Below are 12,258 nucleotides of genomic sequence, written 5' to 3'. Positions count from 1 at the left end.
AGAGCTACGACTGTTAGTCGAGATCTTGGAGTCATAATTGAATAATAGTTTTAGACTTATCCAAGTGGGAGACTGTTGGATTAGGTGTCTAAGCCCATAACTATTATTGGTATGTTTTCGACCCGAGAGTAGCATGGTCCATTTGGGTTGCATATCATCAGGACAATTTGTTAGGATGGACTTTTGAGAGAAGGTTATTTATAGTTTATTAATATATTATAAGTAATAATATATTAATATGAAATCATATGTTTTAATTAGTATTGATCAAGAATTAATTTGGAATTAATTTAGTGGTCGAAAGAGACTAATTAAATCTATGGGGACTAATTATGATAATTAGTTATATTTATATGTGTTGGGCTTAGGATTCATGTTGGACCAAGTTTATGTATGGATACATAAAGAGTTGGGCCACATGAACCATGGATCATAAAACCCATGGGTATGGATTTGGGTTATATCCATGACCCTAGAAATCCCACATATAAATAGGTACTTCATTGCCCAAAATCGCCACTTGTATCTTTTTAGAGTTCATGGTGTCTTTTGTGTGCATGGAATTCTCTCTCAAGTTCATCCTTTGTCTATGGTGTGTTGTGATTCCATTTGAGGCTTCCACACTATTAGGGCTAAGCTCTTGAAGGCCAAATACACCAAGAATTCAAGCTCCATCAAAAGGTATGTCATGCTAACTAGTATATTATATTTTTATGTTAAATGCATGCTAGTTGTAAGATTAATACCTTGGAAACCATTTGCATGTATAATTAGTGAAAACATAGATCCAAGGTATTTAGGGTTGTATGTGCACCATAGGATGTTGTAGTATACCAAAACCCAACACTTTCATTGCAATCAAAGGGGCCACAAGAAGGCCGATTTCCCGAGTTTGACTAGAGAAGTAGTTGTGGCACCCGTTTCGGCGACGTTGAGGATCACTAATGGCCGGGAGGGAAAGTAGGTGGTCCCTATAGCGAAGTGCAGGGTTTTTCAGCTAACGATTGAGGAAGAACGTGCGACACCTAATGTGGTTACGGGTATGTATCTTTTCCTTATCTCTTTATTTATGTCGTTTATTCTTTTATATATATATATATATATATATATATATATATATATATATATATATATATATATATATATATTGTTGTTTAGGGTCGTTCCTTATGAACTGTATTTCTGCGTTGGTTTTGTTTGATTCGGGGGTTACCCGACCCTTTGTATCTCATGCCTTTAGCAAGAGGTTTGGCGATAGTCTAGGGAAGCTAGATTATCCGTTAGAGGTGGAGATTGTCGACGACCATCCTGTGTGAGTGTCAAGGGTTCACCGGGGATGTACTTTAGAGTTATTCAACGAGCAGTACCCGATTGATGTAGTTTCTATTCCCCTGTGCGAAAGCAAGGTCATTGTAGGGATGGATTGGTTGAGCCCCAATGGGACGATAATTGATTGTGGGCTTTAGTTGGTACGTGTTCGAACCCCAAGTGGGGGAGAGTTAGTGATACACGGTGAGGGTCCTCAACATGGACTGGCTCTCTTTTTGGCAGCGTGGGGCAGGCATTATCTTCAGCAGGGTTATTCAGGATTTGTGGCCTATGTGATGGATACCCAAGACAAGGATATGGTGACGGTGGATGATGTGCCGGTTGTTCGGGAATACCCAAATGTTTTGTTGGAGGATTTTCTTAGAGTGCCTATGGAAAGATAGGTGGAGTTTCAGATTGACTTGGTTCCAGGTGCAGCTCCGATAATCAAGGCACCTTATCGGTTAGCACCTCTAGAGATGTAGGAGCTGTTGGACAAGAGGTTCATTCGGACGTGTAGTTCACCATGGGGAGTTCCGATCCTGTTTGTGAAGAAGAAGAATGGGTCATATCATATGTGTATCGACTACCAGGAGCTAAATAAGCTAACAGTGAAGAACTATTATCCACTCCTAAGGATTGATGATTTGTTTGACCACCTTCAGGTCACATCTTGGTTTTCCAAGATCGATCTGCATTCAGGTTATCATCATATGAGGTTCGAAGAGGAGGATATGCAGAAGATAGCCGTTCAAACTCGTTATGGTCATTACGAGTTTATGGTGATGCCCTTAGGGATCACTAATGCTCTAACAATGTTCATGGATCTCATGAACCGCGTGTGTAGGTTTATGTTGGATCGGTATGTGGTTGTGTTTATTGATAACATCTTGGTATATTACAAGACTAAGAAGTAGCTTGAGTGGTATCTGAGAGAGGTGTTGGAGACTTTGAGGAGGGAGAAGTTGTGTGTGAAGTTCTCCAAGTATGAGTTTTGGTTGCGTGAGGTGTAGTTTTTGGGACACCTTGTCAACTACAACGGTATCTTGGTCGATCTGGCCAAGGTTGATGCAGTGATGAGGTGGGAGGTTCTGAGGTCTACATCCAAGATTTGGAGTTTCCTTGGGTTGGTAGGATACTATCAGAGATTCATTCAAGATTTCTCCAATATAGCGGTTCCTTTGACCCGATTGACGAAGAAGACTGTCACCTTTCGTTAGGGACCTAAGCAACATACAGGTTTTGAGACTCTGAGGCATAGATTGCGTGAGGCACTGATTCTAACCCTGCCATAGGGTTTTTAGGATTTTGTGGTATATTGTGATGGGTCGATCATGGGTTTGGGTGCAGTGTTGATGTAGCGGGGTCATGTATTCGCCTACGCTTTGAGGAAGCTAAAGCCTCATAAGGCGAACTACCCTATGCATGATTTGAGTTGGGGGTTGTGTTTTCGCCCATAAGATTTGGCGTTATTACTTGTGTGGGGTCCATTTTACTATTTACACGGATCACAAGAGCCTAAGGTATTTGATGGGTCAGCCAAATCTGAACAAGAGGCAACGTATGTGGTTAGATGTGGTGAAGGATTATGATTGTGAGATCCTTATCACCAGGGGAAGGCCAATGTGGTGGCCGATGTTCTCAGCCACAAGGCAGCTACCGTTCTAATTAGGAATGTATGTTTGAGGATGAACGTGATTACTACACTTCTAGAATGGATTCGGGAAGCAGAGGTTGAGGCTATGAAGAGGAGCACCACAAGAGCGAGTGTATAGTGGGTCGAGTGTCCTCTTTCGATTATGATATTCGGGGTTTTTTGACTCTTAATCAGAGAGTGTGGGTTCCGTATTTAGGTGCTGTGCATCAGGTTTTGATGGAGGAGGCATACAAGTCAAGTTTCTCCATTCATCATAGAGCGACAAAAATGTATAGAGACCTCCAACTTGATTATTCGTGGCCTTGCATGAAGTGGGATGTGGCATGGTATGTGGAGAGGTGCTTCACTTGTAGGAAAGTCAAGGATGAGCATCACCGACCTCGCGACAAGTTAAAGCAATTGCACATTCCCGTTTAGAAATGGAAAGAGATAACGATGGACTTCATTACGAAGTTACCACAGACGTCACAAGGATTGGATTCGATATGGGTCATCATGGATCGATTGACCAAGAGCGCGTACTTAATCCCAATTCAAGAGAGTATATATGCAGAGAAGCTAGCAGACATCTACATCTTGGAGGTTGTGGCATGGCATGGGGTGTCGGTTGTAGTTGTTTCAGATAGGAATGTTAGGTTTACTTCCAGTTTCTGGAAGAGATTTTATGAGGCAGTGGGTACTCATATGCATTTCAGCACGGTTTTCCACCCGCACTCTGATGGTCAAAGTGAGCAGACTATTCAGACTTTAGAGGACATGCTTCGAGAATGTGTATTGGATTCTGGCGAGAGTTGGGATATGTATCTCCCTTTGGCATAGTTTTCATATAACAATAGTTTTCACGCTAACATTGATCGACCTCCTTTTTAGATGCTCTATGGGAGGAAGTGTAGGCCCCAGTATGTTGGGGTGATGTCGGTTAGCAGGTCATAGGCAGTACGCAGGTGGTACTCAAGATTACAGAATTGATTCAATAGGTTTGCGGCAGACTTCAGACAGTGCAGAGTCGACAGAAGAACTATGCCGATAGGCGTCGGTCAGACTTAGAGTTCCAAGTTGGGGACTTGGTACTCCTGAAGGTGTCACCTTGGAAAGGTGTCATCTAATTCATGAAACGGAGCACGTTGGGCCCCATGTATATTGGTTTTTCATGGTTCTAGCCTGGGTGGGCAGGGTTGTGTATCGTTTGGATCTACCTGAGGATCTCAGTTAGATTCACAAAATATTCCATGTCTCTCAGCTATGGAAATGTTTGGTTGACGATTTCACATTAGTTCCATTAGAGGCATTCAGGTGGATGATCGCATGAATTATATAGAGAGACCGATGACGATCCTCGACGGGAGGACGAAGACTTTGCGAAACAAGGTTGTGGGTTTTGTGAAGGTGCAATGGAAGCACTAAAAGGCTTCAACGTAGACGTAGGAGCCTGAGGACGAGATGAGGGAGCATTATCCGGAGTTATTTGCAGCAGTGGACTTCGAGGACGAAGTCTGATTCAAGTGTGAGAGAATTGTAACACTTGATTATCAAGTATCTTTCATTTTGGTCTTAAAATTATAAAAGTTTGCATTTTGGTCCTTGTTGCATTAGGTGTAACTTGGAGTACGCATGTTGTACTCTCTTTAAGTCGGACATAGGGATCCCTTAGTATGTTTGGTGTACCTTAGCGTACATTAGGCGTACTCACTTAGACCACTAACCCTAATTTTTAGGGTTTAGCCCTTATTTAAGCAACGTTATGGACCTTGAGGATGCCCCCTCATCAGTCTGCTTACCCTAAAAAGATACCAATGAAACCATAGCCTCCATTTGAGTGTTCTTGAGTCTTTGTTGTGATCTTGTGGTGTTTTTGGGTACCTTGAAGAAGAAGAAACTTGGTGGTGATGCATTGATTGATTTGGAGCTTGAAGATCCAGAATCTTTAACATCTTTGCAAGCCTCGGAAGGTATAAAGCTCTGAACTTTATGGCTCTTTAGTGTAGATCTTGTATGTGGGAAAATCTTATGCTCTTTGGTCCCATAAGATGATTCTTGTGAGTAAATGTTACTCCAGAGGTCTTGAGTTGTTCTTTTGATGTTTATGAGGTTCCTTGATGATAAAATCCGCATCTTGATGGTTGAGGACCAACCATACAAAAGTTTATGATCACCTTATGAAGAAAGAATGCTAGATCTACGATTTGGACCTCTTGGAGCCATGCAAAGGCTTAAATCTTCTGACTTTATGGATTAAGACCTTATTTAGAAGTAAATATGAGGTTTAGACGTATTTATAAATTTTAAATAAGAAATGAAAATTTTAGAATATACCTAGTATAAAAACCTGGGCGTTACATAAAAAGGGATTAGTTGTTGTGTTTATGATTCACTTATTATATGATCTAGTAGATCCTTATGGAATTAGGAACTTAAATGATGATTCCAATGGAATCCATCATCAGAATGGAATGAAATGATTTCTAAATTAAGTTATGTCTCAAATTAGTTTTTATACAATCAAATGATATGTGCGGAAATGAAGCTATAATATTTATGATCTGAAAATGCATTAAACAATGGTTAAGCTAACAATCTTCATAATTTAATCATCTCAATCCCTTTGTTCAGATTGGAATCACATAAGCAGGAATATAATTATGTAATGAGAGTTGGAATTGGAAGGGATTCCATGAAGTAATAAAAAAAACATTTCCCCTTTGGAATGAGAAACGACGTGGGATGAAAATTCATATTTCGTGAATATTGCTACATTTGATTCTTCGGTGACAACTAAACATGAATTTATTTTTCATTCTAGCGTAATGCTCAATTTCATTTCTTTTTCTTCGATTACTACATACCAAACGCTACATTATAGTGTTATTATATAACTCCATGAAAATAGAAAAATATATATTAAAAGAAAAAATCATTCTTCCACGAATCCTATTCCTTGAGGAATATGCTCATTGCATTGTATGAGAAATGCTTTATTTCATTCATTCATGACAACCAAACAATATTTTTTTTCATTACACCCAAATGTAAGAATGTTGCATTCAATTCATTTTTGGATTACATACCAACCACTACCTAAGTAATATTGATAAAACAATACTTCGAAACGCATGAACTTAGACATACAAAACGTAATCGATAACCTACTAATAAAAATACGTCGCTTGGTGAACTTAATTAATAGATATATAACCTTTACACACATGTATATACAATATACTTCACGCCAAATTAGTGAGTCGCAATTTTAGAAAAAACATCGGAGAAGAAACACTAGTGTGATATCTTGTGGAGCTTGAAAAAACAAAGTGACTTCACATCTTCCAGAGCAATAATACACAGATCCAGACAAAAACCTCTTTAACCACATGTACATCTAGCATTAAAACTAGTTCTCCAATATTCTCGATTTTACCACTCGAATAATGTCTAGTTGTCCACCCACAATATAAATACGTTATAGTTGACCCATTCATATCACTTGCAATAACCTCAATGGCTCCTCGTAGAAAGGTTACACTTACACCCATATGTTTGCTAGTATACTTATGGTGTTTTGGGGTGTTTATGACATTAGCCTGGGGTTCAAAGGCTAGACATTTCAAATGGGAAGTCGATTACATGTACGCTGCACCCGATTGCTTAGAAAACGTGGTCATGGGCATCAACGGTCAGTTCCCTGGCCCAACCATCAAAGCTCGGGCAGGTGACACTGTTGTTGTCCATCTTACAAACAAGCTCCATACCGAGGGTGTCGTTATTCATTGGCATGGTATTCGACAGGTTAGATTAATTAAAACTGTTCATTTTATTTGTTCATTAAATGCGTACGTTTCTTTTCAGTCATATGTACCTGATACATATGCACATATCAAACATTGTAAATTGATTTTTAATTTTTTTTTTTTTATAATTAGCTTGGAACACCATGGGCTGATGGAACTGCATCCATATCACAATGTGCCATAAACCCTGGAGAGACTTTTGTGTACAGGTTCAAGGTTGATAAGGTATGTATATCATATATGTGGTATATCAAAATCATTAGTTTTAATTATATATATGATAGAATTAATGGAATTATATTGAAAAAATGTTAATATCGATTGGGTGCAGGCGGGTACATACTTTTACCATGGACATTACGGGATGCAAAGATCAGCAGGATTGTACGGATTGTTGATAGTGGACATTGAGGAGGGAAAGAAGGAAAGTTTCCATTATGATGGGGAGTTTAACTTGTTGTTAAGTGATTGGTGGCATAAAGGTGCTCACGAACAAGAGGTTGATCTTTCGACCAATCCTATGCGTTGGATCGGTGAACCCCAGGTAATGTCAATCTCTGAACTTGCTCATAAAGTCCTGTCTTAAAGATCCATATGAGATATTAATCACATAAACAGTGGTATGTAAGGTGGTTGATCATGATACCCCATCACCCCACAAGATGCACAATTCATATTGGAGTTGATTGAAACTTGCTTATTTCAAATGCTATAAGACATTGAATCTTTGATCATTTATGTAGTTTTAATTTGTGTTAAATTTCTGTTGTGTAAAGAATATTGCTTTATATATTTAAACAAGATAAAATTCTTATAAAGTGTTTGATGAGACGGATTGCTATAAAAAAAACTCAAATGCAATGTTGCATGCCTGTCGGATTCCATTTCATGCAGCTTTTTATTCACGCAAAGGGAAAAAGTGAAAGCAACATGGATGATGGATGGGTTACACGTTGGAATGGTCAAAATAAGTGAGTTAGTAGGTAGGAATTAGGATGATGGGAAAAAAAACAATGCATAACTAATAATTACTTATTAATGTTTGTTTCTTTATGAAGAGGGCAAGATTTATAAAATAATTAGAAGTTTTATATTATCTTTTTTAAATAATTCTACTAAATTAATCATGTATTTATGTGTGTAGACTGAGAAACTTATATATGTTTTGAAATTTCATTTTGTAGAGTTTGCTAATAAATGGAAGAGGACAATATAATTGTACATTAGCAGGAGCGCATAATAGCAATGGCTCAAGTCTACCGGTGTGCAAATTTAGAGGAAATGAACAGTGCGCACCAAACATCTTACATGTGGAGCCAAACAAGACATACAGGCTGAGAGTGGCCAGCGCTACTGCTTTAGCCTCACTCAACCTTGCCATTGGGGTAGGTCCATTAGTCCATATATTATCATATCATATTTTATTTTATAAACAAATGAAAATTACTTTTTATCTTTAAAATAACTAAACTTTATGCCATACCAAATCCCTTTTCATCTCTTTCTTCTATTTTTGTAACATCTTTTAACTCATATAAAGCAGTCCAACACTAAAACTATCTATAAATTTGTTGATACATCTATAATAACTTTGGTTTATAATTTTTTTTTTTTTTTTGATATATGATTTTCAACAAATATAAAAATAAATCGACTTATGATTTATTTTACGCGTCTACAGAACCACAAGATGGTGATGGTGGAAGCAGACGGGAATTATCTCCAACCATTTTCGGTTAATGACTTCGACATATACTCTGGTGAAACATATTCAGTCATATTCCGTACAGACCAAAATCTTTCCAACAACTATTGGATATCGGTGGGTGTGAGAGGAAGAGAACCAAAAACCCCTCAAGGTTTAGCGATATTACACTATAAGTCCACCACTACATCAAAACTTCCCAATCTTCCCCCTCCCAAGACCCCACAATGGAACGACTACACCCGAAGCAAATCGTTCACTAACAAAATTCTTGCCTTTTCAGGGTCACCACGACCTCCAACCAATTACAGTCGTCGAATCTTCCTCCTCAATACCCAAAATCGTATCAATGGTTATACCAAATGGGCCATTAACAATGTGTCACTAAACCTACCCTCAACCCCTTACTTAGGGTCAATAAAACATGGTTTGACTAGTGCCTTTGACCAAAAAAGTCCACCCGAGACCTTCGTTAACACATATGATATCACTATGCCCCCATCAAACCCCAATGCGACATATGGGAATGGGGTTTATAAGCTAGAATTTGGTAAGACTATTGATGTGATACTACAAAATGCGAATGCTTTAAATGCGAATGTGAGTGAGATACACCCATGGCATCTTCATGGGCATGACTTTTGGGTATTAGGATATGGAGAGGGGAAATTCTCCAAGAAAGATGAAAAGAAACTCAACTTGCAAAACCCTCCATTGAGAAATACGGCAGTTATATTTCCTTATGGATGGACAGCGTTAAGATTTGTTACTGATAATCCAGGTGTATGGGCGTTTCATTGTCATATAGAGCCTCATTTGCATATGGGCATGGGTGTGGTTTTTGCTTCAGGGGTTCATCTAGTGGGGAAGATACCGGATGAGGCTCTTTCTTGTGGTTTGACAGGTAAGCTGCTAAGAAGCAATAACCATAATTAAAGGGGGGTAATTATTTAACCCCTAAATTTTTGAGGGGTTGTTTCTTATTTAATGATATATGTGTGGGGTAAAATTGCATTTTTGTAAACTTTGAGGATTTGTTGAATGAACCCTAAAACTGCTTATAGTTGATTTGTGGATTGTATTGATCGATCACATGGGTGTTTTAATGGAGTTGTTACATAATGGTATTGGTAACGAGTGAATGAGTTAAAGCCGAATATGGTACGTAAAATTGGAAAGGCAGAAATTTTGTAAAAGAATGAACTATAAATATGTAAGTTTGGAGTCAAATGATCATTCATATTGTTATTTTTGTTCATCTAAATTGTTAACTTGTTAATTCAAATTATCATGCTCGTTTGGAACATTAACCAAATTGTTTAATAAATTTATCCATAGATTATTTTTTAGATTAGATTAAACTTTCAATCATTTTATTGTTTCTTTCTTTAAATATTTTTTGGAAACATTGTAATATCTATGATTCTGGTAGCAGTGAACAAAAATATATAGTAATAAATTTTATAAGGTGCATGGTGCTTCTTGTGTAATTGCATCAATGGAAGTCTGTTGTGTGATTGTTGCACAAAAAATAAATAAATAAATATTATCTAGAAAAGAAAATAAATCAATTTTCAGAAAAAAAAAATCCCAAATATAAATCAACAATAATAAATCCATTTTCATGGGGAAAAAAAACAAACAAACAGTTTTAAATCTCTAAAACCCCAAAAAAACTTAAACATATGAACAATCAATTTTTAGTCTAGAAATCCAAATAAACTCAAAGTTTGTTTAAGACTGAAAAAAAATAAACTGATCAATCATGCAGAATAGGATTTCCTAATTTCATTATAGTAACACAAATTAACAAGTAATATAAGTCGACATTGCATCCGCCTTGGTTTGCTTTTATTTTTTTGGAGAGAGTAGGGAATTTTGTATGCAGCGATTCAACAAATAATTAAAGTCGCAAGCGTCCGACACCATTAATTTCGTCCAGAGTGTAATCCTCCACCAAATTGGGCCTCTTTTCCTTGATAATAACTGTAAATTATATAGCCCCTAAAATATTTGGGTATTGGCTTTAAAATTCGCCCATGGTTTAGACCAGGTATGCTTAAATAAAAATAAAATACAAAAATAAAAATAAAAATAAATAAAACATAAAACCTATAGTCACTCAACCTAAATCCTTATGTGACATTTGTTGAGGGTATATTTGGGATAATTTCAAAGTATTTAATAATTTGGTTAGAATGATATTGCTTCCGCCCCAAATTAATTGTTCGTTTTTTATTTTTAAAGTTTTTTTTTTTCAACTTTGACTATAAATATTTTTATTTGTGTTATATTGCTTGATGAAACTTATACCAATGAAAAGACATTTAAAATACAATCAACTCTCTGATCCTCCATTATGATCATCCATTATGCAGAAATATGAAAAAGAAATAAGAAACATCATAAATGAGAGGTGTAATAACATTTGATTAAAAGATACCAAATATTTTCTATATTGTTAGAAATTTATAAAAACTCATTTTAAAGATTTTCATTTTGAATCCGACAACCTCCAGTTATCCAAATGATATTGTCGGAATCCTAACTAACCTTGAAATATATGAAATAAATATAAGTATGCTTCGCATGGGACAAAAAAGAGTAGAGCTGACCAGTGAGTAATGCGTTAGGGAAACACCTTGCAGTTCTTTGAGAAATGGTTTTAACAATTCCAAAACTAAATAAAAGTAAATTGTTATTTGTTGCAGGTTAGAGCATTATACTTTGAAAACTCTACAATTTATAATATTCTACCCCAAGATAAGACATTAAAAACTAAAGAGAAACATATTTACATAATTTTTATCAAGCTATCAGAATTCTTACATAGTTATAAGCATTATAACCAAAAAAGTAAGAAAAAAAATTACACTCTGCCTCTTGAATGCAAAACTGTAAAAAAGTTGGGCCAATTTTGTGTAAAAAGAAAAAAAGTTTTGAGAAAAAGGCTTTCATTGTAAGAAAACAACGAAAATTTGTAAAAAGTTTGTAAAAAAAGTGAAAAAAAACAAAACAAAATAAATGTGCTATTTTTTGTCATATTAATCAAGAATTAAGCATATGATCATATACAAATTGGAAAAACTCAAATACCAACCATTACTTACCTTAACATTGAAAAAAAACAAAACAAAAAAAATCAAAATTTACTGTGATGAAAACAATTCCACTGCAATTGGAGAGAGAGAGAGAGAGAGAGAGAGAGAGAGAGAGAGGTACACAATCCAACATAGTCCACCCATAAAAGGCCTTCATGTATCTTTATTATTCATAATAATAGCAAATTTCATTATTTGTGCACATTCACATTAAAAACCATATGAAAACTATTAGTCTGTTATATTATTATTATAATTTAGAGGGTAGTCGACTTTATCTTTGTATTTGTGAAGGTAGTTTTGTGTAAATATGCCCTAAATAGTCTAGGGTTACCCACCTTATATTATATATGTTTGGATCTGTTTCAATAAAGGACACAGAAGATTCAAAACCTCTTTTATGGTATCAGAGCGACGTTTCTGACCTACCATGTCATTGTCGTCATCTTTCTCTCCCCTCTCTTCTTAACCAACGATTCTCTCCCTCTCTTCTCCTATGGCAGAAAAACTTCATCCAACTCTGATGATCACTAACATCAGAAATTTCATACCTCTTACCCTGGAGATGGAGAGTGGCTAGTATACTTCTTGCGCCGAATTGTTTAAAATACATTGTCGTGCCTTCCAAGTTCTTGATCACCTTCAACCCACGACCAACCCTCCTACTTCTATTGCAGTCGGCGGGAAAGATACTCCTAAACC

At 36.5% G+C, this 12,258-nt stretch overlaps 1 protein-coding gene across 1 annotated transcript; it reads left to right on the top strand.

Annotated features, from left to right (window-relative positions):
* Nucleotides 1–6,435: 6,435 nt before the first annotated feature.
* LOC145061704 (L-ascorbate oxidase-like) lies at nucleotides 6,436–9,547 on the top strand. The gene is made up of 5 exons (XM_079009246.1): nucleotides 6,436–6,748; nucleotides 6,883–6,975; nucleotides 7,082–7,294; nucleotides 7,935–8,135; nucleotides 8,432–9,547. Exons 1-5 carry the CDS (start codon nucleotides 6,461–6,463, stop codon nucleotides 9,389–9,391), a joined length of 1,755 nt encoding a protein of 584 aa, XP_078865372.1. The 5' UTR covers nucleotides 6,436–6,460; the 3' UTR covers nucleotides 9,392–9,547.
* Nucleotides 9,548–12,258: the final 2,711 nt, after the last annotated feature.

Source organism: Lactuca serriola, chromosome 7, assembly GCF_051521515.1.
Source record: "Lactuca serriola cultivar US96UC23 chromosome 7, Lser_US96UC23_V15, whole genome shotgun sequence".
NCBI classification, from domain to species: Eukaryota; Viridiplantae; Streptophyta; class Magnoliopsida; order Asterales; family Asteraceae; genus Lactuca; species Lactuca serriola.
Note: the sequence above shows the minus strand (reverse complement) of the source record. Positions and strands in the feature narration are given on the sequence as shown.

Excerpts from the sequence above, each read along its gene's own strand:
- LOC145061704 (XM_079009246.1), top strand. The coding sequence starts at position 6,461 with ATGGCTCCTCGTAGAAAGGTTACACTTACACCCATATGTTTGCTAGTA. Across the intron at positions 6,749-6,882 it reads ATTGGCATGGTATTCGACAG|CTTGGAACACCATGGGCTGA; the intron begins GTTAGATTAATT and ends TTTTATAATTAG. Across the intron at positions 8,136-8,431 it reads CACTCAACCTTGCCATTGGG|AACCACAAGATGGTGATGGT; the intron begins GTAGGTCCATTA and ends ACGCGTCTACAG.